This window comes from Etheostoma spectabile, chromosome 4 (assembly GCF_008692095.1).
Source record: "Etheostoma spectabile isolate EspeVRDwgs_2016 chromosome 4, UIUC_Espe_1.0, whole genome shotgun sequence".
NCBI classification, from domain to species: domain Eukaryota; kingdom Metazoa; phylum Chordata; class Actinopteri; order Perciformes; family Percidae; genus Etheostoma; species Etheostoma spectabile.
Genome location: NC_045736.1, coordinates 21,083,447 through 21,109,509, shown reverse-complemented (window position 1 = coordinate 21,109,509; position 26,063 = coordinate 21,083,447). Strand labels below are relative to the sequence as shown.

The window sequence follows — 26,063 nt, the reverse complement described above, 5'->3', positions numbered from 1 at the left end:
AAGGGGGGGTCACTGCTGGAGTCAGAGGGCAGATTGAAGGGTCAGTCGGTTAGAGGTCTCCGTAACCTCCATCCTAATGGCAATCAGTCATTATTTTCTTAATCTCACCTTAAGTACTATGAGCCCTGATCTCCACCAACAAGCCAGCACTGGTAGTTGTACCTAGTGGTAGGTTATGTTTTTATTGCTGGACTGTATTTGCCCCCCTGATTGGTTTGGGCATCAAAACAATAGTCCAAATTATGGCATGTTCTAACATAAAAGCCACATGTTTACAATGGTTGTCATGGCTTCTGATAAACCGTTGCATCCTGCTGCAGAAATTCACTAGTAAAGCAGCCATCTTCCCCAGTCTCTCTGTTGCCTCGTCACTGATGCACTTATGTATGTAAAACAGGAGCTGTGATGTTTTATATCTCTCACTCATCAGCATTTCTCTTTCTACTTGCCCATGCCTCTCTCTCTCTCTCTCTCTCTCTCTCTCTCTCTCTCTCTCTCTCTCTCTTCTCTCTCTCCTCTCTCTCTCTCTCTCTCTCTCTCCCCTCTCCTCTCTCGTCCCTCTCTCTCTCTCTCTTTGTAAGAGGAAGTGGCCATGCTCTGCAGAGTGCAGTTGCTTGCAGGAAGAGAGAGAGAGAGGGTGGAGAGAGAAGGGGGAGGGTGCTTGCAGGCTGATAACACACTCAACCACAGATGGTTGAGCAAGGCTGCAAGAGAGTGAGGGAGCAAAGACAGTCAGAAAGAGAGAGATTAAGAAGAGGTAGGGAAAGCAGAGAGTAAGAAAGCTAAAGAGGCTGAGTGGGAGGCATCCATCTCTCTGGTAGCATTGCCAAAGCAACAGCGAGAAGAGCAGAGAGGAGGTACCACAGGGTCTGTGAACGTCTTGTTGCTGAAGCCAAGAGATCTTCTGCTGCTGTTTACTCTGGACTCCAGGGACGGATCGATGCTCACACACATAATTGGCGGACTTGAATTGAACTGTTCTTTGTTTTTTCGCAGTGGGTCCTTGCAGAGGCACAGACACAGGAAAGCAGGATGTGGTATTTCATGCATGTCTTTATAAGCGATGGTTTGTGGGTATAACAGGGGCTCTTAGATGAGCAGGGTTAACTTGAAACCAACCTGTAAAGTGACTCCATGACACCAGCACGTGCCTATATATATGTGTGTGTGTGTATGTGCGTGATGGTTACATACCATGTATGTTGAGCTGCCAGGTGCATATACTGTATGGCCAGGTGCATATACTGTATGGTGTGTTTGTGACACCGGCGTCAGAACACACACACACACACACACACACCACTTACGTCAGGAGGAAGTGACACGTCTGTGCTTGCTCTCGGATTTCCTGGTCCCCTCTCTGGTGGCAAGCAAAGCGTTGAATGTGAGCCGAATTCACCTGTCTCACCCTCACAGGCGAGACTTAAACTCTTCTGGATGCATCAGCAGAGGAACGCTGACTTTTTCTGGACGAGTAAAGGGCAGTTAATAGCGTGTGGACTCTGATTGTGGCTGAATCACATTAGCCCAGCGTTTTTGAAATAAACCAACACTTCCTCAAGCTGTTAACGTGCTGCTCTGGTGCTACGCCGGTGCCGGAGGCCATCTCTGGACCTCTTCATGACTGTCAATATAGTGCTGACCCCCTCCATGACAAGCAGTAACAGCATGAGCAGCGGGTACTGCAGCCTGGATGAAGAGAGTGAAGACTTCACTTTCTTCACAGCCAAGACCTCGTTCTTCCGCCAGCCCAAGCATGCAGCTAAGGTACAGAATCAGGGTAACACTCACTCTGATAGACAAAACTATAAAAACTGTAATTGAGTAAGACAAACTCAGATGGGTCAGATGGTGGGCGTTTTAGATGAACTGGGAACCAAACTGTCATTTATATTAAAAACATACTATTAGAAAGCAGAAGTATCAAGAGGAAGTGGTGGTGTTTGTGCATTCTCATGTAGGCCTCTAGGTGTGTGAGAGTGTAGGAAGGGTTACTGTCATACATCTAGTGTGTTGCATTGTTCATCAACCTTGATTCAGCATCACAGTCTGAAAACAGTTTTGGAGAGTGAGAACTTGGGTCTATAGAGTTAATGTGTTTGCTGTGTTTCAGCAGATAGTTATTGATGTTAACCTACAGATTCCATAAAGACTTCTCTACTTACCATGGGGGAGGTTTCCGTAGATACACAGATGATACTTTAGCTCTAGGTGTGTGTGTGTGTGTGTGTGTGTGTGTGTGTGTGTGTGTGTGTGTGTGTGTGTGTGTGTGTGTGTGTGTGTGTGTGTGTGTGTGTGTGTGTGTGTGTGTGTGTGTGTGTGTGTGTGTGTGTGTGTGTGTGTGCGTGCGTGCGTGTGTGTGCGTGTCTGCACATGTATGTGTGTGTCTGCACGTGTATATGCGTGCGTGTGTGTGTAGGGCAATAACTTCACTGTAGCAAACCATTATTCTAGTTACCATAGCAACTCTGGGTTCTTGTTGGCACACACTTCAGAGATTTGGTTTTAGTCTACTGTACATTCTATGTCTTCATGCATAACTGGCAAATACTATAACTGGTACATACAGTATTATTCACACTGCAGGGTGTTGGGTGCTGCTTGTTTGTTTTTGGGGCTTGTCCCAAGATGAACAGAAGGTGATTGAATGATTTTCTATAGGAAAAGAAAGAGAGAAAAGGTTGATATGGAAAAGAAAAGGATTTCTGGTTACACAAAAAGACTGGAATAAAAAAAAAATCTGGAAACAACACAGACATTTGCATTTATGTAAAATATGCTCAGCCCTTTTCTTGCTGTCCTTGTCCCGGGAGTGCCTTTGGTGTCTGACTTGGAGAAGGTATAATCTCTGAATAATTGACCAGCTGTGTTGTCAGCGTGTGGAGTTAGGGTTGCTGCCATGCTGAGGCAGAAGGGTATTGGGGTTAGCTTGTTTGGGCTGTCAGCACAGAAGCTAACTGCTGATGGTGCCGTATTTCTTCTGCACTATGCAGCCAAAGAAAAATGGTTTGACATGTAGTATAGCAGCACGGCTATAGAACGGAAAGGAGGGAATTGTTCTTGAATTGCATCTTCTTGTAAAGCCTTACAAGTAGCCATGCCGTAAAAGTGCAGTAAAATGTGTGTGTTTTGTTAGTGGTTGATCTGTGTGGCATCCTGTGAATAGAGAAATTATTACACATTTTGTGTATGAAGATGTTAAAATGTGTCACTGTGTTAAGTCATCTTTCATGTACTGTATGTGTGCATTCATGTACAACGACACACAGGGAGATACTTACATTCATCAAAACAGTGGAAAGGGAGTTCATGTCCTCTTTTCTTTATGAATTAAATCCAGAGCTGAGCCTTTTGCTTCAGATTAGCCAGCCAGCTTTAATGTGTGTGCGTGCGTGCGTGCGTATATTTACAGTATAAACCCCTGCAATATCTCATACACTGCACACATCTAGCAACTTTGGTAGGATACTAAGTGTGTAGAGGTGAAATTAATACAGTAGTTATTATAAAACCGTGCTGTACTAAGTACAATTTTAAAGTACTGGTACCTAGTATTTCTAGTTGCTTTTTTCAACTACACCTACCCTCCACTATATATATACATATGGTTTACTTTATTTGATAGGGATAATGGAGAGACAGGAAAGGGGGGAGAGAGAAAGAGAGGATGACATGCAACAAAGGGCTGCAGGTCAGATTCGAACCCTGACAGCTGCTAAGGACTGAGTCTAAATGGGGTTCATGCTCTACTACCGGGTGAGCTAGAGGTCGCCCCCACTCCACTATGTTTTAGATTGGATGTTACTCCGTTGCCTTGTTTGAGGGAGTGCTTAGTTGTGTCACAGATAAAAAATGTAAGTACAAAACATACACTAATGCATATAGCTTCATATTGCAACAATACAAAAAAAGTAGTTAGATTAGCAAACATAAAAAATACTGCTGCTGAACACAGAACTGGGTGCTGGCACACAGCAGCATCTGAGCTGTGAAATAGAATCTGAGTGTGTGTTCTACTCAACAATTGACCCATTAAAAGTTTTGCGTGTGCTTGTGCATGTTTGTGAGTTGTTGTTGAATTCTGTCCACATTTTTTTGGATTGTTTAGTTCTGACAGCGCTTGCCATGTTCTTAATCTTGGCCAGTTGTAATTGATCCTAGAGTCTAGTGTTACCGGAGTGTTGCCTCATGATGTTACCACACACACACACACACACACACACACACGCACACACACACACACACTGACGCAGTGTAGCTAACAAAAGGGTGGTCAGGTTAGACAGACAACTAGGTTGGGCACTTGGTTTAATACTGACTGTTGAATGTTGCAACAACATTTCAAGCAGTCATTTGACCTCTCATGTCTGATCTCATCAGAGTAAGAACATCAACACTTATTCATGTCACCCTGAGGGGTGTGGATATGTGTCTGCATGGCGTGTCTGCATATGTGTGTTTGACCATTATGTAACAGTCCTAGATATGTTACACACTTAAGCTGCTTCACATACATCTGAATCACAGCATTAAACTGGATTAACTGGCTTGGACCTGTCACCTGTAATATTGTTGTTATCAGACAGTGACCAATCATTCTGAAGTAATGCTTATTGCCAGAAGCAATTTTTTTTTTATACAATTATTATTTATTTATTTTTTCCCTTTATTCAATAGTGACAGTGGGTAGACAGGACAGGGGGAGAGAAAGAGAGGGGATGACACGCAGCAAAGGGCCGCTGCCAAGGACTCAGCCTACATGGGGCGCACGCTCTTACTGGGTGAGCTAGAGGCCACCCCTAGTTATCATATTCTTTCAGAAGAGAGAACATATTTGATCACTTGTGACATGAGGGTTATTTGCCCGGACGCTCCATGCTTAGCACCATGTGTGTTGAGTGAAGATTAAGACTTAATAAAAGCGCTACAAAGCCTGATGGTTTGGTGTATGAAATTGGAACGGTTTAAACATAAATTCAAAAAACAATTATCACTCGTTTTATACTAACGAGTCAGAATAGTTAGGAAAATAAAAGATTTTTTGTGTCATGTTATTCATCAGCAAGTTGACTGAGGTGCTGCAGAAGTCCCTCAAAATGTAGGTGTTTTCCTGAAAACCCAGTGCAGACTGGGTAGGTCTTTTCAGTGCTCACATCTCTCTCTCTCTGTTTCTGTGTGTTGCTGGTGATTGGCTCCCCCGTGACCTGGTCCAAGCAGGGCAGTGTCCCAGGACTTTTTTGAACTTAGGGACGGAAACTACTCCATTGTCCTGCTCTATTGTCCCCTGACCACTCTCACTGGTATGCAGAAAGGCAGAGCAGGGCACCGCCTCTGATACATTTAGAAACTTGCATACAAACGCAGGAATTCCTGCAAGGTTCTTTTTACTTTGTTGCCTTAGACTACAAGGAATTTTGGAGTCAACTCCTCTATATCCCTCAGATTATTTTCTTAACCCCAGATATTGCCATACACAATGTATATGCATCAGTTTTATGTGCTGTGTTGTGTTTTGTGTGTGAGTGTATGTGTGTTTGATTTATTACCACAAGGTGCCTCATCACACACAGAAACACACTTGTACACTGCACCAGTGTTGAATGAAGGTGCCTCATCACACAACCTGAGGACTCTCCTACAGAAATGATTTCTTTCCTGCATTCTCTCGCTCACAAACACACACTGTCTCTCCCTCTCTCTGCCCCAGAAAATGCAAAGGAACAAGAGGGAAAAAATGCTATTGTAAGATAGAGAGGATGCATCCCACTGTACTATAAATAACCCAGTCAAACTCTGTGTTGCTAAGGCTGGTTCAGCAAACACTCTTTCATCAATCCTCACCCTTACTCGCTTCTTTCACTGCATCCCCCCTTTGCCCCCCCATCCCTCCGTCTTTTCATCGCTTCTTCCCTCACTCTCTCTTTTTCTCATTCCTAGTCACAGAAGGGAATGAGTAATAGTTAGAGGGAGGCAGCGCTGTCAATATTCTCGTGCAGTAATACTAAATGCGTGATTTGCTCCATTCACAACATTTCCTGTCCCCGTGTAGAGCTGTGGAGTTGTGTAACCACGCTGGTAAGGAAGAAACAGTGTAGTGTCTATAAAAATCTCCCATTAGCTTCAGTCAGAGAAGCAACTTTTCCTCCTGAGGTTGATGAAGATGGAGGATAGGCGGAGGAGGTGTTGTCACCAAGGGGGTAAGCCTCTCCTCTCTAAGCGTAGATCCTATGGTGCCATTTTAATGCTACAAAGCACTCACACGCGGTTAGCAGTCTATTGACCCCCATTCATTTTACGTCACTTTGACAGTGAATAACTTTACATCTGAAGCCTTTAAATCTCTAGTTATCCGTTATTTATTTCTAAAGAAACACAACAATGTATAAGTAGCTCACGTTATGGCGCCGTAACAGATGTTTTTGTAAAAATAGGCTAACGATTGTGTCATAACTAAGCGACTTGCTGTTGCATTGTCGACAAATAACCGTAGTGTCAGGAGAAGCTCTCAGAATTATTCTAGCTGTTTAGGTTTAATTACTAATGTTAACTAGCATTTTAGTTGGCAATAATTAGCCTATGCCTATCTTATCTTCTTGCATATACCTACCCTCTCCATCTCTGCAAGATTGGGAATGAGTGAGATTTTTCTTGGCACAGCTACTAGAAGACTTACAACTTTTAGACAGGTTGCCGGGAACCTTAATGCCCCTCCTCCATAACTCTCCAGTCACAAGTATCGCTGCTGACTGACAGGTTTCTAGGCAAATCACACACTCACTACCAGGCAGAACGCCTTCACTGATATCTCCTAAAACTGGGAGAAAAAAATACTAGATTATAGAAGATAGGTTTACATCCCCGGTGGGAGACTTAGCTACAATTAGCCACAAGTTAGCTGATGTGGATGTATTAAGAGAACAGTGCTAACCTCTGCCAAAACAGCACAGCTTAGACCTATGTTAAAAGTTAACACTAAACCAGCCTGCTTCTATGTGAAAAAATGAGATAAAAAAAAAAATAAAGAGAAAAGAGATAAAACAGACTTATTTGAGATTTGGAGGTTCCAGGTGAACTTGAGGAAGACATTGCAGATATGTGGCTTTAACACATCTGTGAGGATTCCTGTGAAGGTGCGGTCTCTCGCCAGTAGCCTATGTGAATTACCCTATGTCCCTCCCCTCAGGGCCCTCCACCCTACGCCAAACCAGTGACAGAAAGTTGAAACTGAAAACCAGTGACATTGTAAAGATCTTGACAGCTTAAAACAGAAACTTCAAAAACAAATGTGCAAACGTTTTATATATCAGTTCAACATTTTTCAGTGCCAATATCTGTTTATTTCAATGCCAAATTTTATTTGCAATACCACAGGCTACTGTCACTGTTCTAGCTCCATAGTGTTCAACCAAATATGACGCCTGATATTGCTGCAAGTCAGTCAGTCCACTTTTTTTTTTTAAGTTTGCAGGGTGTAAAGGTTTCTTTTGATTCTGGTATGTACAGATATCTTTTCATAAATTTAAGCAAAGCAAGATAGAACATTTGTTTTTTACAGGACTCATGGAGGAAGCAGCACCATCTTCTGGTTAAAATAAAATAAAAATACTACCAGATGTTTGAATACTTCTCTCTGCCTTACAGCAGAAGGAAGCAAAGGAGGAAGATGGAAGAGGATCAAAGGACCTGTCAGAAGAAGAAGTGCGGACAAGGATAGAAGAGTATAACGCTCAAGTCTCTGAAACTGGCATGAAACTGGTGAGTTTTTGTTTTATGTGTTGTAGCTGGTGAATGTACTGTATAATGTCAAACTAACAATGAAACTAGTTTTTTGAAACGTTCTCGCTTGAATAGAAACAGAAATTTGAGCTGATACAGGATGTGAAAAAGATGATTTATCTAATAAAGCAAGACGTATCTGTATGTATGTGTGTCCGTGTTTGGGGGAATATTTTGGAGGAAGGTATCCTACACATTCCATGCAGTCGCCACATAAAGAACACAAAAGTGGGGGTGGGGGGAGACACTATATACTATTAAGTTGTTGTGATTATTTCCCCCAAGACCAAGCATTTTGTGCGACAGTGGCAAGAAAAAACTCACTTTTAGGCAGAAACCTTGAGTGGTGAGGACTCTTAAAAGGTGGTGTTTGACAGTGCCGGTTGGGGGTAAGATGAACAGTGGCAATTACAGTCTCAATAAAGATAATGGAACTGGCGTAGTAGGGCACTGCAAGGCATCGCAGGGTGTAGCAAGGTGTAATGCCCAGTCCCTGCCACACACACACACACACACACACACACACACACACCACACACACACACACACACACACACACACACACACACACACACACACACACACCCCACACAAACGAAGTAGCTCTCCAAGTGAAGTGCACTTCAGGTGGGAAGTGCACTCCCACGAGTCCATGGGTCTACTGTCTGAATACTCCAAATTTTCAGTGTGTTATTTTGTCATTACATTCTGAATCTGCCACGTTCTCTGTCAGGTAACTATAGTAGCACAATGTCTTCCTCTGACGTAGAAGTAGCCTACACTGTAAGTCAGTAGTAGGCTGTACAGTGGAGTTGCATATTAAGTAGTTTGGGGTCCTTCTGTAAGTCATTTTGGGGCACAACTTAGTTTTGAAGAATTCTACAACCAGCAATCGGCCCGTTCCAAACAAGAACCACATTTTTAACAGGCGCTGTTCTAGTATAAAAGAAAGAACAAAAGTAGGTTATCAGTGTAAAACAGATAAGAACAGTGTGGTATTGATTAACCCCCCTCACTAAATGATGTCCAGCAAAGTCACAATTAAAGATTCATATTTTCATCACACAAAAAAAGAACTGATACACATTCTAAGAAACTAAAATTTTGTTTTTTATTGATATATATATGTATATATGTCATATATATTAACTTGGAAATCGGCAAGGTGACGGGTGGTTTCCATGTTGACTTTAAAGGAATAGTTTGACATTTTAAGAAATATGCTTATACTCTTTCTTGCCGAGTGTTAGATGAGAGGATCGACATCACTCTCATGTCTCACGCAGGTTAGCTTAGCATAAAAACTGGAAACAGCTAGTCAAGCTCTGTCTGAAGGTATAAAAAAATCCTCCCATACCAGTGTGTTTAAAGCTCACTAATTAAAACACATTGTATCTGATTTATTTTCTTACTTTTAGACAAAGCCAGGCTAGGTTTTTTTTACCCTGTTTTCAGTCTTTATGCTATGCTAAGCTTAACTAACTGGTTGCTGGCAATAGCTTTATATTTACCATACGGGCATAATACTGGTTATTAACCTTCTCATCTAACTCTCAGCAAGAAAGCAAATAACTGTTATATTTGACAAAATGTTAAACTGTAAAGAACTACATACAGTACTTCTTCCCAGCTAGAGTGTGCATACCCACACTGAAATTTGCCTTCACTCTCTAACTGTCTCCCTGTTTCTCTCTGTGTGTTCTAGGCTTCAGACGGATCCTACACAGGCTTCATTAAGGTCCACCTGAGACTCAGTCGACCAGTCACAGTCCCCGCTGTGGAGGCGGCGGACTCAGAGGGATTGTCCAGGCAGACGGCTGGCTGCACTCAATCACCGTCAGAATGCCAGGAAGGGACGGACTTTGGGCAGAGCGAAAAGAGAACATCCTTCTACTTACCGTGCGACTGTGTGAAGCAGATCCACATTAGCTCTCTAACCACCACCAGAGAGGTCATCCAAGGTTTGCTGAAGAAGTTCATGGTGTTGGACAATCCCCGCAAGTTTGCATTGTACAGACAGACACACCGTGATGGACAGGGTGAGGAAAAGACACCTGGTTACTTTGCTAATTTGCTGAAAATGTGTGTAATAGACAGCAATAATTATGTTATCTTTGTGCTTTTTTCCGCTTCAGATCTGTTCCAGAAGCTTCCTCTGTGTGAGCGTCCTCTTATTCTGAGGTTAACAGCAGGGCCTGACCCAGAGCAGCTCAGCTTTGTCCTTAAGGAAAATGAGACTGGAGAGGTGGAGGTAAGAAAACACACACACACACACACCACACACACACACACTGTGTGGTATCACAATTCTTTTTTTTTTTCTCACAATTTTGACATGCTTTATTTGATATGAAACGGGAATTATACAGGCTGCTGAGGCAATATTCCTTTGATGATAGACATTCATAGATGGCTAGTAGCAAAAACTAACTTTCTGCAGTGGTATTTTAATCTGTTTCTCTCTCTGACAGTGGCATGCATTCTCTGTCCCTGAGCTACAAAACTTTCTGGTAATCCTGGGAAAAGAGGAAGCGGAGCGCGTACGGGCAGTAAAGCAAAAATACACTGTGTACCGGCAGAAACTACAACAGGCCCTACAACAACATGACCCCTGACCCCTTCACCTGTTACCTTACAACCTCAACCCAGGGACAGACGGACCCTCTAAACGCTGACCCCTCAAGACCCGTGGTCTAATCAGAGACTGGAGTCAGAGCTGAACTCATCTCCACCCTCTGCACATACACCCAAACATACAGAACATTCACGCATAGATGCATACCCTTTCTCAGGACGCATATAAGCCCCCCCCCCACCATCCACACATCCACTCCCTGAGGAGAAAGTCAGGGGTTGAAAGTGACATGAAAGGCTACAGGGGTGTGTTGCCTGATAGCTGGTTGGATAAGCAGTGTTTTCATTGCCAAGGACACACACAGAAAGATCAGAGCAACACAAGATCTGAAACTCCGACTTGAGATCTCATTTGGGACTGATATGAATCATTAGTGTTTTTAAAGAAACCCTCTTCTTCTGCTTCTGCTGCTACTGCTGCTACTGCAAGTGTTACTTATGCATGAGTCTTTCTCAGCTCATCCCCCTGCACATAGAGTTAGAAGTCACACAGAAGGCATGATTACTTTTTGATGGAAGGACAATCATACACAGTGTTCTTTTTATTTTATTTTTCTTGGAATTGATGTATAAGGTTATGACCAGATGTATTATTTTTATGCTGGAATATAAGACATGTGGATTTGTGAGAGAGTTTAGGTTCAGGGCTGATTTGCTTTGGATACTAAAACAAGAAGAAAGGAAAAAATAAGGAAATTATCAGAGAAAGGATCTCACCATTCTCTGTTTTTTTCTCAGGGACCATGCATTGAGCAAAGGAGGAAAAGGAACCGAATTCCACTTTATAACACCCCATTTTTAGCCCACTTTGTCCAAAATCTCAGCATTTTTTATTTGTTGCTGTCATTTTATTTTCCTAGTTTAATGCCATGTGAAAAGCTGCTGTCAGGAGCTTCCCAGTTACCGAGCCACTCCCTACACAAAACCTAAACTCTTCTCAGATAACTGTGATGTAATTTTCCCTCCCTAAATCCTGATCCAACCTTGCTTGACCTGCTGAGCAAGGCAATCCACATACTTTTACAGATTTAACACTTTATTGTAAAAGTGATTTTACACTGTTAATATATGGGTTGCATTTGAATGTGAGTTTTTTTTTACACCAAAGCTTAGAGAGACAGAAGATTTTAAATGGATGAGAGACATCAGGAAGTTTATCTAATTAAAGGTGGTGTATGTAAAGAATTAAACCAGATTCTGTTTTTGCACATTTGGATGCAGGTCACTGAATAGCCCACAAGTCTGGGGCTGGCATGCATTTCTGCTTCTCTTTTCTTGTCTTTCTCTTTTCAACTCCCCATCTTCCACCCCAAAAAATATATAAAATTATTGATAATGGCTATGATGTACCAATGACGTGGTTGCAATGCATATGTATTATGTAGACACTGGAAAAAAAGTTTCAAGGTTAAACTTTGTTGTTATTGCAATGAATATTGATATTATTTTGGTATCATTCCTACTGGTAAGAGAGAGAGAGAGAGAGAGAGAGAGAGAGAGAGAGAGAGAGTGTGTGGTGCGTGCGTGTGTGTGTGTGTGTTTGTGCTCACAATGTGAATTGTGTTTTAAAATTGTAGGAGTGTATGTGTCATCATCGCTCCCTCATTGGGCCTCACTTATCAACTATTAAAACATTCATTAAGTGCACATGTAATATAACAGATTACAACTGCAAATTAGGTTGTTTTGGAAAAGATATCTGGCATGCATGTATCATAAAATGAATGCATTTAACCAAAGCATTTACTGTAAACATTTCCCGCACACCCTGAGATAGATGAAGCTCGTCGTCCATAAGCACATGTTGCTCAGTAAACCCAAACCTGTTCTTTTTTAACGCCATCACCCAAAGCCCAAGCTGTTCCTGCTGGCAGTGCCTTTTGTTGCATGTGCCCCTGTGGATCAATGTAAGGTGTGTTTCAGCACACAGGTGCCTGAGTGTATGTGTGGGTGCTTTTGCATGTGTGAAAAATCTGTGTTTCTTGGGTGGTGTCATTTTTCTTTCTTCCCCCTACCCTTAACACATTTGTCTTTCCAACAAAACCCCTCTGTGTGGGTGCGTGTGTGTGTGGTGAGTGTGGTGCGTGTTATTTATTTCATGGTCCACCTCCTCCACATGAAATAATGTCAAGGATGTTGAGACTTAATGCTTTTTTTTGCAATTTATTTTGTTGAACTTGGAAAAGTGTGTATAAATATAGCAGTAGAACTGTACAGAATATCACAATGAAATAAAAAGGAAATTCCTTTATTGAAATATTCTATCTTCTTGACATGGTTTCACATTACTCTTCTGCATTTTAAGTTTGTCTCTATGTTCAAGCTGTAATAAGGCTCACATGGTTCTCTGTATATGGGTCTTCAACCCTAAAAGCACATTATGTAGACCTTTATCACACCACATACAATATTTGAAAGCCATGAACAATGAAGCACCATCACAGACTGAACAGAAATCCTAAAGAGAATCTTCTCACTTACCTTGATTGATAAGGCATTTATCTTAGTTACAGGATAGGGTTACAAAAAAAGAACCTACTCTAGTTTCACTTGTTCATGTTGGTCTGTCCAGCAAACATGTCCTTGAGCTTGACACTGATTCCAACCAACAAATGTACTGAGAATTGTTGCGATGGAGTCAATAATCATCAGAATCAGAAATACTTTATTGATCCCCGAAGGGAAACTCTGTGTTACAGTTGCACAGAGAGTAGAAATAGAAATAAAAAAAATACAGAAATATAAGGAGTGTGGATATTTACATAGTTAAAGGTATATTATGATACAGTATTTACATAAATAACATAATTAAGGTGTTGCAATGGTGAAAAGTAATAATAATAATAGTAATAGCAGTTGAGTATTGCACACATTACAAGCCAGTGTTATTGCACAAAACAGATAATATTTTCCAGTTTCAACCTCTCTAAGTGTCTGTGTGTCAGACACTTAGAGGGAGGAGTTATAAAGTTTGATGGCCACAGGCAGGAATGACTTCCTGTGGCGCTCTGTGGTGCATTTTGGGAAAATGAATCTATCACTGAAAGGGCTCCTGTGATTGAGCAGCCAGCCATGGAGTGGGTGTGAGACATTGTCCAAGATGGCATGTAGTTTGGACAGCATCCTCCTCTCTGACACACCCAACAGAGTGTTTGCTATGATGCTGCCATTATGTGCACGTCATTGTCTTATTGAGACAGCAAATTCAGAATTTTAGTGCCTGCAGGTTAGGTCTATTTTTTTACTCTTAAGAGAGAGACTACATGCACCGTTTATTTGTTCAATGACTTGAGCAGAATGAGTTGTCTAGACATGCCCCAAGTAGAAAGTGTTGAGGGTGCGCCAGCTTGTATTGCTTTCAAATCACCAGCAAGTGGCAGTATCTCATCTAAACTGCAAGTACCATTTTAACATGCAAGATGTAGGCTGTATGTGTGTGTGTATTTGCACAGATGCACGTGTAATTTTATTTTATATGTTCTGATATACTTAACATGATAAAACATTTAGGTTTTGCAGCGACACTCACCACACAATACCTTCCCTGCTCTGTTTTCAAAGGGCAATAAAAATGAGGTGTCGGACCAATAAACCTACAGGTGTTGGTGTCTGTCACAGGCTACCAAATACAGCCAGGACCCACAACCCCCACAAGGACATATAGGTAGCTTTGCACCTGGTCCCACCTCTTGCTGTGGTTGTAAATTCACTGGCTGTGAAAAAAGTGTCTCTTCATTCACACACTTACACCTTGTACACTGTTGAGAGGAAAGTGCAATAAGCAGATCAATTTATAGCCATTGTCACTCTACTTTCTCTATACACCACCAGCTAAGAATAATCTGCACAGCCAAGCAGGCGTTAAGGGCTGGCTGCTGCCCAGAGGGCCACCTAAAACTGTGTCAGTATGCTTATTTATGGCAGCAAATATAGACAGACCCATCTTCTCACCTCTGAGAAAGAGCTAAGATTAGCATCACCCTCTGCCCAGCATGTATCACTGTCTGAATTTAGCCTGCTCCCCTTCTCATGCCTGCCCGGTCTCACTTCGTCTGTCCTCTGCCCTACCTCTAATTATATCTAGCCCTGTATAGTTCTCCATACCCTCTCCAATTTCATTCCACAGTTCAACTTTCCTGACATGTTATGCAAAGTAAATGACCAACAGCACTGTGTTTGCCTGTGAAAGGTCTTCTTAGCCCTTGGTTAGTTTTATTATCAATGTTTTTGTACACTACTATGTTGTTTTGTCTATAAAAAGTGAAAAAAAGTAAAAGATGCCAAAGGAAAAGGCAAAGTTGATGTCTGACAATTGCCTGTATCGCCTGACTGACACTTCAAAGACAACTGAGGAAACCACCAACTACTTCCAACAAGTCAGAACCAGTGATTTTTTTTTTGGCATTATCGCTCAAAAACGATTTATTTTCCTGTTGATATACTTATTGATAAATAGCTTAGAGTAATTGTTTCAACTCTACTTTTCCCCTTACGTCTCAAAAATTTGTAAAATAATTCTGCAGGACACATTTTGATTTGTACATGTGCTACTGTAGGCTACCCATTTGTAGAGGACTTATTATTAACAAATAGCAAATAAACATTTTTTAAACGCTTGCTCAACATACAAATGATCATTTTTGACCCTACAATGACTTGACATGAATGACTCAATTGCCAAAAAAAACGGGTGTTCACCTAAACTTTTTACACTGCTGGCTATGCACATTTTAGTGTCTTGCTTGAGCACACTCCCATCGGCTCCTATGCAGAGCTCCAGGTGGACGCTGCGGGGCCTACTGCCCTACTGCCCTTCTGCTCGCTGTCTCCGCTGTCTCGGTGCTCGCTAAGCACCGCCCCGCGCCCTCCCTCTGTTTGCCTGCTGACTCCGGGCTCACTGAAGACGCCCTTAGCAACAACACACACAGCTGCGTCGAATACGATTCTCCTACCGCAGAGAAGACGGATTATACAGTGCCGCTTTTATTGCACCGAGTACAGGTGAAGGTTTTCTGCGAAGGCGGTGCTCCGGTTATTTCTGCAGTTAACATGGGGCTACCCCTAGCGAGCTAGCCTATTTTGGCTAGCCGTCCCTGAAGACTAGCGAAGCGGCCCCAAGCTGTCCCAAAGGAGGACAATATCGTGGGGGTTCGCCGAGTGGTAGCATTGCAGCTTGCTAACTACAAAGTCAGCTAACCGGGAATAAGCACGGGAATGGTGCTCTGGATCGACTCACTGTACCGACAGAGAAAGGCGAGGGGCACACGGGTCAGACCACCGAGCTGTAACATTTGGACTCAAACTATTTTTAACGGAGGGAGCGGCTGTCGGGCGGGCGAGTGTTTGTGTGGCTGTGCGAGCTAGCAGGCTAGCAAGCAAGGGAAACGACCCCCACCGCCTGCTCAGGTTTTTTTTTTTCTTCTTTTTTTCACGTTACTGATCCACGGCAAAGTCATTAACATTAATGCTGTTAGTTAAGTTTGCTACGTCACTCTAGTTTGAATCTTTGTTTTCCACTTTTTTTATTCGGAATTTGTTTTCGTCACTTCGGATGCTGGCATCACATAATAATTGCAATCATGATGATAATAAGCAGAAAACCAGAGGGCCCAATAGCAACAGGTAACCACAACAATCAACGTGTTGCAGTCTTTGTCAGTAACTTACATTTGTTTCCCAAATGTTGTCATTTGACCTATTGTTTGTGTTGAATGCGGATTTAAGTAAAACACACAAAGCTGCCAGCGTGGCGTTAGTTTCTTTTTGGCATTTAACGTTACAGAAATACATGTGCCTGAAATGGCTTTGATGACATGTTTCCCCCATGGCTCCAGGGCTTTAAATGCCACGTTGTGTCGTTCTGTAGAGAACGGACATATGTAGCTAGCTGTCGTGGGCATTTCACAAGTCGCGGGTTGTAAACATGTTTTCTTTTGCTTTGCAAGTAATTCCATATCGATCACGAGACTTCTGTCTGTGCATGTTTTGGATGACAAACCAGGAAGCTCTGCGTTGCTTTTACGTCTCCTTCGTAAGCATTTATTGTCTTATCAACGTTTGAAAAGCCTTGATATTTATGTCTGCTACTTTTTTTTTTTTAAACTGTAGCGGACTGTTTTATAATTTGTGTCCTGACTGCCGTCGTTATTGTTTTAAAAAATATCACATTGCCTGAACTATTGCCACAGTGATGTGGAGATGTGTTTGGCTACACCACCTATCTTTTCTGGGATAGGGGACAACGCTCTGTCTGGTTTTTCTTTAGACCAATGACAACCTAAGCCCCAGTGCGGGGATAGCGAGATGAAAGGGAAATCGCGCCCGATATTAGTCTCTATCCCAGCAATGCACATCTATTGGGCAAGACTATTGTTTTATAAGTATATGGGCACTGACCCTATCTTTGTTTTCCCTTTGTGTCTTGGGGCAGTAGCCATTTTTGAATTGGTATACTAGAAATTATTAGGATGAGGAGGACAAAAAGATGTATTTTTACCCCACCATGTTTTTTCTTATGTGTGTTGGGTCGCATGAACCTTGTTCTCTCTTCTTTGGTGTGCGGAGGAATTATTTATTTTTTTAAAGCTAGACATAGTAGGTTGAATGTTTGGTTAAATAAAAGTTTGGGCTCTATTTGATTTTTCAAATAGAGACAACAAAGGCAGATGCTTAAGTTTACAGAAAGTGCTAAGCCCCCACTGCATAATTAGGAGTTTGCAGAGCGCTAATTAGGCCTGGGCTTGCTTAATATTGCGCAGGTCTAATGCATCTGTATCCAGGCAGCAGGTCTAATCTGTCCTGAAGCTTGTCTGTTGACAAGCTAACGCAAGGGACATGGGCTCTGACGCACCTGCACTTGGTTACGACACTCTCAAGGGCTAGTCAGAGAGAACACCAAACCTGCCACCGTTTTGGACTTTTGCCACTTAGCGAACACAATAGCTTTCTAAAGGGCTCCTGCTAACAGGCTGCTCAGCATTTCTTTCAGGCCAGCGGAGAATAATACTTCTATTGCAGTGACAACTTGTGGACTGTTGAGATGAACAGCCGGCCGATGGAGGTTTGTCATTTGAGTAACTGGCTTCCTCCTACAGTCCCAAATGCACCCCTCATACATCTACTTTGGCTGTGTCATCTCACGTTAGTTGTTTGGCTTGATGCCACAGAGGTGAGCGCACACACAGCACCCACATCCTTCCATGTGGGCTCTATTTCTGAGCACACCTGGTGTGCGCACTACTGACTGGATCTGAATGGACAGACGGGCAGACGGAAAGATGCTGTCGTCACAGAGGCATCTGTTACCCCCATTAGGCCAATAATACCACTTGCAGCGCTAGCGATCTGGGACCCTAAGCCCTATCTAAGCTGGTCAGGTTGGAGCTCTGGCCTTGGATACAATGTATTGAACACAATACATACAATGGATGTATCTGCTAATGGCCTTTTAACAATAAACGTGGGTATGTTTGGCAGACAATGTGCATCCCCACTGATCTACAGAGACCAGTGTTGTGCGGCTGTCCTGCTGAAGTTAGCTCTCAGTCAGGATATGTTGGGCCATACTAAATCATTTGTTTTAGTCATTGGATCTGATAGGTTGATTGATGAAATAATCAATTGGACTTGGCCTGGTTTGAACAAACAAAGGATTGTCTGCCTCTGTGGGGATTAGATTTGCATTCTGTAGACGTTACCTCTGAACGTCATCCTCCGCCATTATCCCGGAGTGTGTCTGTCTTGCAGATTTGAGGATTCCACATTATCACTCTGATTTATTTGTTCCACTCTATTCATTCAGCACGCCATGGTGATGGTCTTTATGACTCGTACATGAGGACAGACCACATCCTTAAAGACGAAGCGGATACAAACAGTCCGTCTGGGCTGCCCCCTATGCCCAAACACACAGTAAGTATATACACAAACACACACACAATCACAAAGCCCTATTTCCTGTTGTGGAGCACACTCTGTCTCTAGACGTCGTGTTCCTAAGAGAGATTTCCCCCACTCATCCATGTTCCAAACCAATGCATTTATACCCCTCCTGATTTGCCGGTTTATCTCTTATCTCCAACCGGTGTAATGCAGTCAAGATCGTATACCCTTCAATGATTATAACATGATAATTTAGTACTATTGATTGACTGCCTGAGAGGATACAAGTGTGTTGCATGACCAAGTTAAATCAGTTGAAGTGAAGTAGCCATTTTGTGTCTGCTGCCAAAGTAAATGCAGAGATGCACTTCACAGTTCACAAGATGCAAATTTACCAAAGCACAGTATTTTTGAGATACTGTATTGTCTTCATTTGCTTGATACATGGCTGCATCTGCTTGGACATTTGACGGAAGAACTAATCTCAAACAGGCAGTGTAGTCATGCATTATAATGGGGATTAGGACTGCATATTGGTACTCAATATCTTTAAAGGTATCGAAAGACATAACCCAAGTACCAAGTAGTATCAAAACATCTCCAGTGAAACAGTACCTGCATTTGATCCTTTTGGTACCCTTATCTACACAAAAAGTACTAATTTGTATGGTTTTGCTTGCACCCAATTGCTGCAAGTGTTCTTTGATTTACTAAGGTGTGCGATTAGCCCACTAGCACAGCAGCTACAGCCTATACAGTCTGTGGCGTGGGGACGATAGAGCATGGCGTATTTGACAGAGTTGGCAGTTCAGCGTGCCAAGATGCTTCCATTCACATGATGGGTATTGAAAGAAGTAGAAAAAAGTATCAAATGAAGTACTGTACTAGCATTGAGGTCAGTAACCTTTGGCGGGTTGCTGAAATAGGCCTACTTTACTACAACACATAAGTTGATTGACCACATCGTTTTTCTTCAGCTCTGCAAACTGGTGGTAGCATGCAACGTAGGATTATTAATAATTGATTGAGCCTTGCTATCCACCATAGCGAGTTGTTCTTACTTTATCAAGCACCTGACTCAAACACTAGTGGTACTGGCCGGGTACCACAGAGAATAATTTTGTGTCAACTGCATTGAGTCTGCCAGTATGTGACGGCACATTCTCGGAGTAGATTATCCTAGCATTAAAAGAATAAATGAAGAGCACGGTGCAAGTATGGTTAAAAGAAGATTTGAAGTGGTGTGCCAAAGATATGGGGCTGGAGAGAGATTGGCCTTTTTTAATGACAGCAATACAATGAGCTGGAGTGTTTTTAGCATGATTGGATCTTATGCAGTTTTATGGCCGTTTTAAAACATATTTTGGCTAAAACATTTTTACAGTTTACCAGCCATTGACAGATGCACCAAAAAGTTCATTTTCGACCCTGGTTTGCGTCTCTGAAAAGCCCCATTGGCAGGAAATACACATACGGTCAATGATGCTCTAAACTAGCACAGAAAAAAGGGCTGATTTGATATATTGTACAGATTTATTGGGCTTGAAAATTTGACCCACAAACAAAATCCCCAATCAACATTCTCACCCCCTCCTGCCCCTCTTCTATCTTGTGTACTCCGCCTATCAGTGTTGCGTGCACAGAGGTTAGGCCTAGTTTTCTACTCTAGCCTTGTACTTCATCCTTTTGTATTTTCTGTCACGCTCACAGAGGTAATATCCTCTGTTGAATGTGGCAGTGGCTTGTTCCAGTTCAATGTGTTTTACAGTGCTCAGATTGGCCTTGTGCTCTATTAAAGTTATGAACTGATGTAATCCCTGTTCTTCTTTTTTCTTTTGAAAATGAAAAACTAATGGGAATGAATTGTAGTAGCACTTAGCTCTGGGTCAAAATACAACATCAATAAGACATCAGTTTTTTTATGTTTCTAACCCAACTTGTCACCATGATTTGCTGATGTTTTAAGTTGTACAGCTCGGTGAATGTGTGCTTAAGAGAAGGAGAAAAGCATACTTAGGCGTTTCTCTAACAGCAAAGAGATTAGCCCTTCTCCATCTGTTGCACCATGCAGATTTGCTCACAGAGGACTCTCCACACTCATATTTCATGGTGGTGAAGAAGATTCACAGTCACACAGTGGCTTTGATTTCCATCAATCAAGTTTTTTTTTTTAATGTTGTTTTTTCTAATCGCACCCCCTGTCCTGTCAATCAATAATCCATCGCAGTTGATGATGCTTCACATGTAGAAAGCTTTGATTTTCGAGGCCAGCAATTGTGTCTGGGTGAAGGGTCTCAATCAATGCCATTCACTGTGTTTGTAGTGCAGCTTTGTTACAACAGCTGCATGGGACCCTAGGTCAGCAGCAGGGCTGTTTTTTAATAAGTTAAGACTATATGGTTACACGTATAGAAACCCATCCTGCATTCCACATATATTTTAGGACTTAAACATACAACCCAAACACACTCCGAGCTGACTCCTCTTTTAGTGGAACACGTCAATGCCTAGGCTACTTTGAATGTGCTTGTCCTTGTTGTGTTGTCTTTATCAGCTGACATGGTTTCAGCCATAGACCTGCTCAGCTGTGTGTACAAGCTGAAGCCAGAAGCTCTGCAGGGCGGCATAGCAATCTAATGGGAGAAAGAAAACATTGGGTCCAAAGTCTTCCATCTCTCACTGCCTTTAAAATAAGAAGGGTTTCATGTGAAAGAAAGCCAGCTAGACAGACCCAGTAAATATGGCTCTCCTGTGTCTGTATATAGGAAGGCCACGATGAGTTTGTCATTATCAGCCACACTGCTTCTACAGTATAAGAGTGTAATCTAACTTTAATGACTGTCATTTCCCTCGAGCTCCATAATCTTGTGGAAGGTTCTTTCCGCTGGTAAGAGAGGGAGAGACATAGAGCGAGTAGGAATGCATTCCTGGGGTTGCCTTAAACAAAGTTGTTTTACTGGCAAGCGAGAACTATAGCTTTCCTGAAACTCTTCTAACCGTCAAAGGCAAATATGTTCAAAATGAGATTCAAAAAATGTACAGTGGTTTAGTCTAGATGACAATGTCATCCCTGTCGCTCAATTGGAACTTAATTGCTTTTTTGTTCACCTTGCAGTCATATTGACCACCAATCAAAATATTCAAATCCTTTCAAGAAGTTAAAAAGAGGGACTTTACAAATTAAAAGATTATTGCATTGCTGAGCCATATACCTTGATAATAATATATAATTGGTAACCGCTAGCAAACAAACAAATAGACGGGCATGTGGGTCGTTTTGCATGAGTTATGGGTGGGGGTGGGCCTGTTACTCTTTTGAATTTCCTGCCAGACTGGATCTAAACCCAGTTGTGCTGGTTCAACTGCTGATTTCTGCTAATGGCTCACTGCTGGAGACTCTGAAGTCGGCTGCTAAAATTAATGCCTGTATCAAACAAAACCTAAACGAAGATCTGCTAACTGGCACGTTATACTCGTCACTCTTCTTTGCTTGCAAAATGAGCCTGAAAGACTCATTAACTCTTTTTATGTTAATATATATATATATATATATATATATATATATATATATATTATTACATCGGCAATATTAACATGATTCAGGCAACAAAGATATATTTTGTGCATGGCCATGCTCATTTGCCTTTGTTGAGGTCTTGCAGGCTACAATTAGCCCTTGTTGGGCACAATGTGTCACTAGTCAGTAGATGGACACAAAACAGTGAGGTCCTCTTTTTACTCTATTGAATACATTCATACAACGCAATAAACTACATGTTTTCCAAACAATGAAGTACAATGTGTACACGGTTCATAGACTGAAAAAGCTGTGTTTACCAAATAGATGTTTCAATAGCTTTCTTTTTGTCCATTATCTGACTGCCTGTCTCTCTATTTTCCTTCTAATAGGTTGTCAGTAACAAGGCTGCAATGAGGGATCAGGTAACTGTGCGAGCTGGCCATCTGAAGGTCAAGTACCTGTATGAAGACTCCACCAACAACCGAAAGATAAACGCCATAACCACGGCAACCACTCAGAACAGTGGGACCGCAGGTCAGACGCCCAGTAAACCTGCCCTGGTCTCCAGCCTCTCCAAGGAGCACAGTGTGGACAGGTGAGAAAGATGCACACATATAAAAAATACAAAATAACTTCAAAACATATTTCAAAGCATGTTATTTGGCCAAAAACACATTTCCAAGTTGAAGGAATACCACTGCTAACGCCACCTTTCTGTCATGCTTGTTTGCCACAGTACCGAATCCAGTAAGGGCTCCAGTGAATCCTCTGGCCCTCATGGAGTTGGGAATGGAGGGAACAGTGGGAAGCTGTGTGGCCCTCTCACTCCTGACCAAGCTCTGAGACTGTACCGATCCCAACTGACCAGCCTAGAGCAGACGGAGATCCACTCCTACCCAGACATCTACTTCGTGGGAGCCAGTGCCAAGAAGAGGCCTGCCGTTGCTGGAGGCAACAATAACTGTGGCTACGATGATGAGCAGGGTGGATACATTCATGTCGCCCATGATCACCTGGCTTACCGCTACGAGTTCCTCAAGGTCAGACAATGTGAAGTGTAGGCTGTCACAATCACAGTTGAGTTCCTGAAAAACAACTAACAATCTTGTATCTTACTGTTGTATAGCTAACTCTTTATCTACGTCACTCTTGCCCTCTTCAGATCATTGGTAAAGGTAGCTTTGGCCAGGTGGCTAAGGTATACGACCACAAACTGCAGCAGCACCTGGCTTTGAAAATGGTGCGCAACGAGAAACGTTTTCACCGGCAGGCACAGGAGGAGATCCGCATCCTGGAGCACCTGCGCAAGCAGGATCGTAATGGCACAATGAATGTTGTGCACATGCTTGAAAACTTCACCTTCCGCAACCACATCTGCATGACCTTTGAGCTGCTGAGCATGAACTTGTATGAGCTTATCAAGCGCAACAAGTTCCAGGGCTTCAGTCTGCCACTGGTCAGGAAGTTTGCACACTCCATTTTGCAGTGCATGGAGGCCCTGAGCAGGCACAGAATCATCCACTGTGACCTCAAGCCAGAGAACATCCTGCTCAAACAACAGGGTCGCAGCGGCATTAAGGTAAGACACCTGGCACATTCATGGGTGGCCTGCGAAGACCTGTAACAGGCTTCCTACATTGATTCTTTTCTCTCTCGTCTCTGTCAGGTGATTGACTTTGGCTCCAGCTGTTTTGAACACCAGCGGGTGTACACCTACATCCAGTCTCGTTTCTATCGAGCTCCAGAAGTGATCCTTGGTTCACGTTACGGCCTTCCTATCGATATGTGGAGCTTTGGCTGCATACTGGCTGAGCTGCTGACTGGCTACCCCCTGTTCCCCGGTGAGGACGAGGGTGACCAGCTGGCCTGTGTCATGGAGCTGCTGGGCATGCCTCCGCAGAAGGTCCTGGAGCAGGCCAAAAGGGCAAAGAACTTCATCAATTCTAAGGGCCACCCTCGCTACTGCGGAGCCAACACCCTTCCCACTGGTGCCACTGTGCTGACAGGTTCTCGCTCCCGCCGCGGCAAGATGAGAGGTCCCCCAGGTAGCAAGGAGTGGAGTGCTGCGCTCAAGGGCTGCGAGGACCCCACCTTTACTGACTTCATAAAGAAGTGTTTGGACTGGGACCCCTCGTCTCGTCTCACCCCTAGCCAGGCCCTCAGACACCCTTGGCTGTATCGCCGCCTACCTAAGCCCCTACCAGGAACTGAGAAGAGCCAAGGGGCCACGGTTAAACGGCTCTCCGAGCATCACAGCACCTCCTTCCCTTCTATTCTGGCAAAAGGGGGGCCTGGCTTAGGCACCACAGCTGCCAACAACAAACTGAGGAGCAACATGATTGGAGATTCAGGGGAGGGCATACCTCTTCGCACTGTCCTACCTAAACTTGTCTCTTAGAGAGAGAGTACTGTATCTCCTCTCTTCCACTTCTTCTTCCTCTGTACTCCTCAGGAGGAGTCAGAGTATAGGAGAAAGTGGAGACTAGGTTTATAAACTTGTTTGGTTGTTCTTTTATTTGTTTTCCTACGGAGAGGTGTCGACACCCCAGTTCCTGGTTTTTAATATTAGCTAACAGAGTGGGAGAGAGAGACAATAAAAGAAACTCTAAAAAAAAAGTTTTTATACAGAGGATTTTCTTGAGCGGCTGTGGAGTTTCTGTATACAGCCATTGATGAGGTTTGATTTAGAAAATGCTTAACAAAAATGTCCTCATGTGACTGGACAGCTTCGTAAATGAGTAAATGTTTTTAACCTCAAGTGAGTGGTGTGTGTGTGCAAAACAGACTCAAGCACACCTGCACTGTCACTTGCCTCACTTCACACTCTTTCCTAACACTCAAAGGGTGCCACCCTTTCTTGGGAAGTATTTATATGAGTGAAACTTGAAAAGGGCTACAGAGATTACTTTTACCACATTAGAATTAGCAGCAAGCAAAGATTTCTTCAGCCAACACAATTTTAATAGAAAAAAGAATCATGCATCATGTGCGTTTGGCATTATGTAGTGAAGAATTATGGAAAGAATTTAGCTCGAACTGTCACAAAGGTGTCACCGTCACACTATACTTCACAAAGTATATACTGCCTGCTGGAACACAAAAACTGAATATATATATATATATATATATATATATATATATATATGAGAGAGAGAGAGAGGTGGAAAGTTAAATTTGTAGGAATGTCACCTGCCCATGCCCCCTAATTGGCTGCTGTGGTCGTTAGCAGTGGTGCATTAATACTAATTGTGCAAGGTGAGATGGATCATGGGATAAAATGAAAATCGATATGTTTAATATGAGCCAAGATATGTTTTTTTTAATTTCACAGGTGTAGAAGAGTTGACAGGACGGGCCAGTGACAAAGCCAGGTTTTTATGGTACTGAAGAAAGAAGTGTTTCTCAGGGAGACATAACTTGATACATCCCTTAAGCTTATATTAACTGTGTTCCACTACAGTTCCCTGTCCAACTATGGAAGAACATGCATGCAGTTCAGTCCGCTGAGAGCAAGAGAATGCATATACGAGTGTGTCTGGGAACGGGGCTCTGCATGCTCCACGATCTGACCTAGATTCTCTCTCCTCCCCCCACCATATCTTTCTCTCTTGTTTTCTCTTACGCTTGTCTCATGTTGGCCAGGGAACCTCTTAAACTCACACATTTATAGGGAATTATGGTGCTGTCTAAAACACACAGACACACATCAGGTGCACGTTGTATGGACCACATCGCTCAAAGAGTTCATTCTCTCGCGCCTCGTTTCCCAAGTGAATCTGTCAGGAATTTCTACTTTTTTTTTTTTTAATTGAAGTGATTTCTATTTGCTAAGCAGTCCAGAATATCAGAGGATGTAAAAAGAGAAAGCAGTATACTGTCGTGTTGTACCTAGTGGTGTGCGTTAGTAGGAGGGTGTTTGGTGTTCTAGCATGAAAATCACAACCTGTTATCAGACTGAGTGACTATGAGAAGAGAAACTGTACAGTAACCAAATGAAGTTATAATAGTTTCTTTTTCTAAAGAAAATAAAAAGGATTTACTGAAATGTGCTGCTCTGGGGTGATTTCTGTTTTAAAACTGCCTAAATTACATTTATCAGGTGAAGCAAACATACTCTTATGTCAAGATTGGCCAAATCCTATTTAGTATGTGCTGTCCATAGAGCACCAAATAAGATTTGCCCATAATCTGATAAATCTCTCAGTTCTGAGGAAAGCTCTGATTTGTTTTCTGGGGAGCTTTGCAGAGATAG

The 26,063-nt window shown here is 42.6% G+C and overlaps 2 protein-coding genes across 6 annotated transcripts in view; both read left to right on the top strand.

The window, feature by feature from the left end:
• The window catches only part of rassf5 (Ras association domain family member 5), a 34,323-nt gene extending 17,425 nt beyond the window's left edge, over positions 1-16,898 (top strand). Inside the window, exons 3-7 of one of the 4 annotated variants that reach the window (XM_032514327.1) lie at positions 7,642-7,755; positions 9,482-9,815; positions 9,912-10,027; positions 10,248-11,309; positions 16,886-16,898. In XM_032514327.1, coding sequence (XP_032370218.1) covers positions 7,642-7,755; positions 9,482-9,815; positions 9,912-10,027; positions 10,248-10,391 — 708 coding nt within the window. In that variant the 3' untranslated portion in view covers positions 10,392-11,309; positions 16,886-16,898. Of the gene's footprint in view, positions 1-630; positions 1,768-7,641; positions 7,756-9,481; positions 9,816-9,911; positions 10,028-10,247; positions 12,668-16,885 lie in introns of those variants that run through there. The other 3 variants (XM_032514326.1, XM_032514329.1, XM_032514328.1) reach the window with 3 other exon arrangements.
• dyrk3 (dual specificity tyrosine phosphorylation regulated kinase 3) lies at positions 15,292-25,856 on the top strand. Of its 2 annotated transcripts, none has more exons than XM_032514324.1 (6): positions 15,292-16,032; positions 18,212-18,321; positions 22,201-22,406; positions 22,548-22,851; positions 22,974-23,390; positions 23,478-25,856. In XM_032514324.1, exons 1-6 carry the CDS (start codon positions 15,990-15,992, stop codon positions 24,207-24,209), a joined length of 1,812 nt encoding a protein of 603 aa, XP_032370215.1. In that variant the 5' UTR covers positions 15,292-15,989; the 3' UTR covers positions 24,210-25,856. The 2 variants fall into 2 exon arrangements, with proteins under 2 accessions (XP_032370215.1, XP_032370216.1); XM_032514325.1 differs by lacking the exon at positions 15,292-16,032 and adding an exon at positions 16,257-16,441.
• The last annotated feature ends 207 nt before the right edge of the window (positions 25,857-26,063 follow it).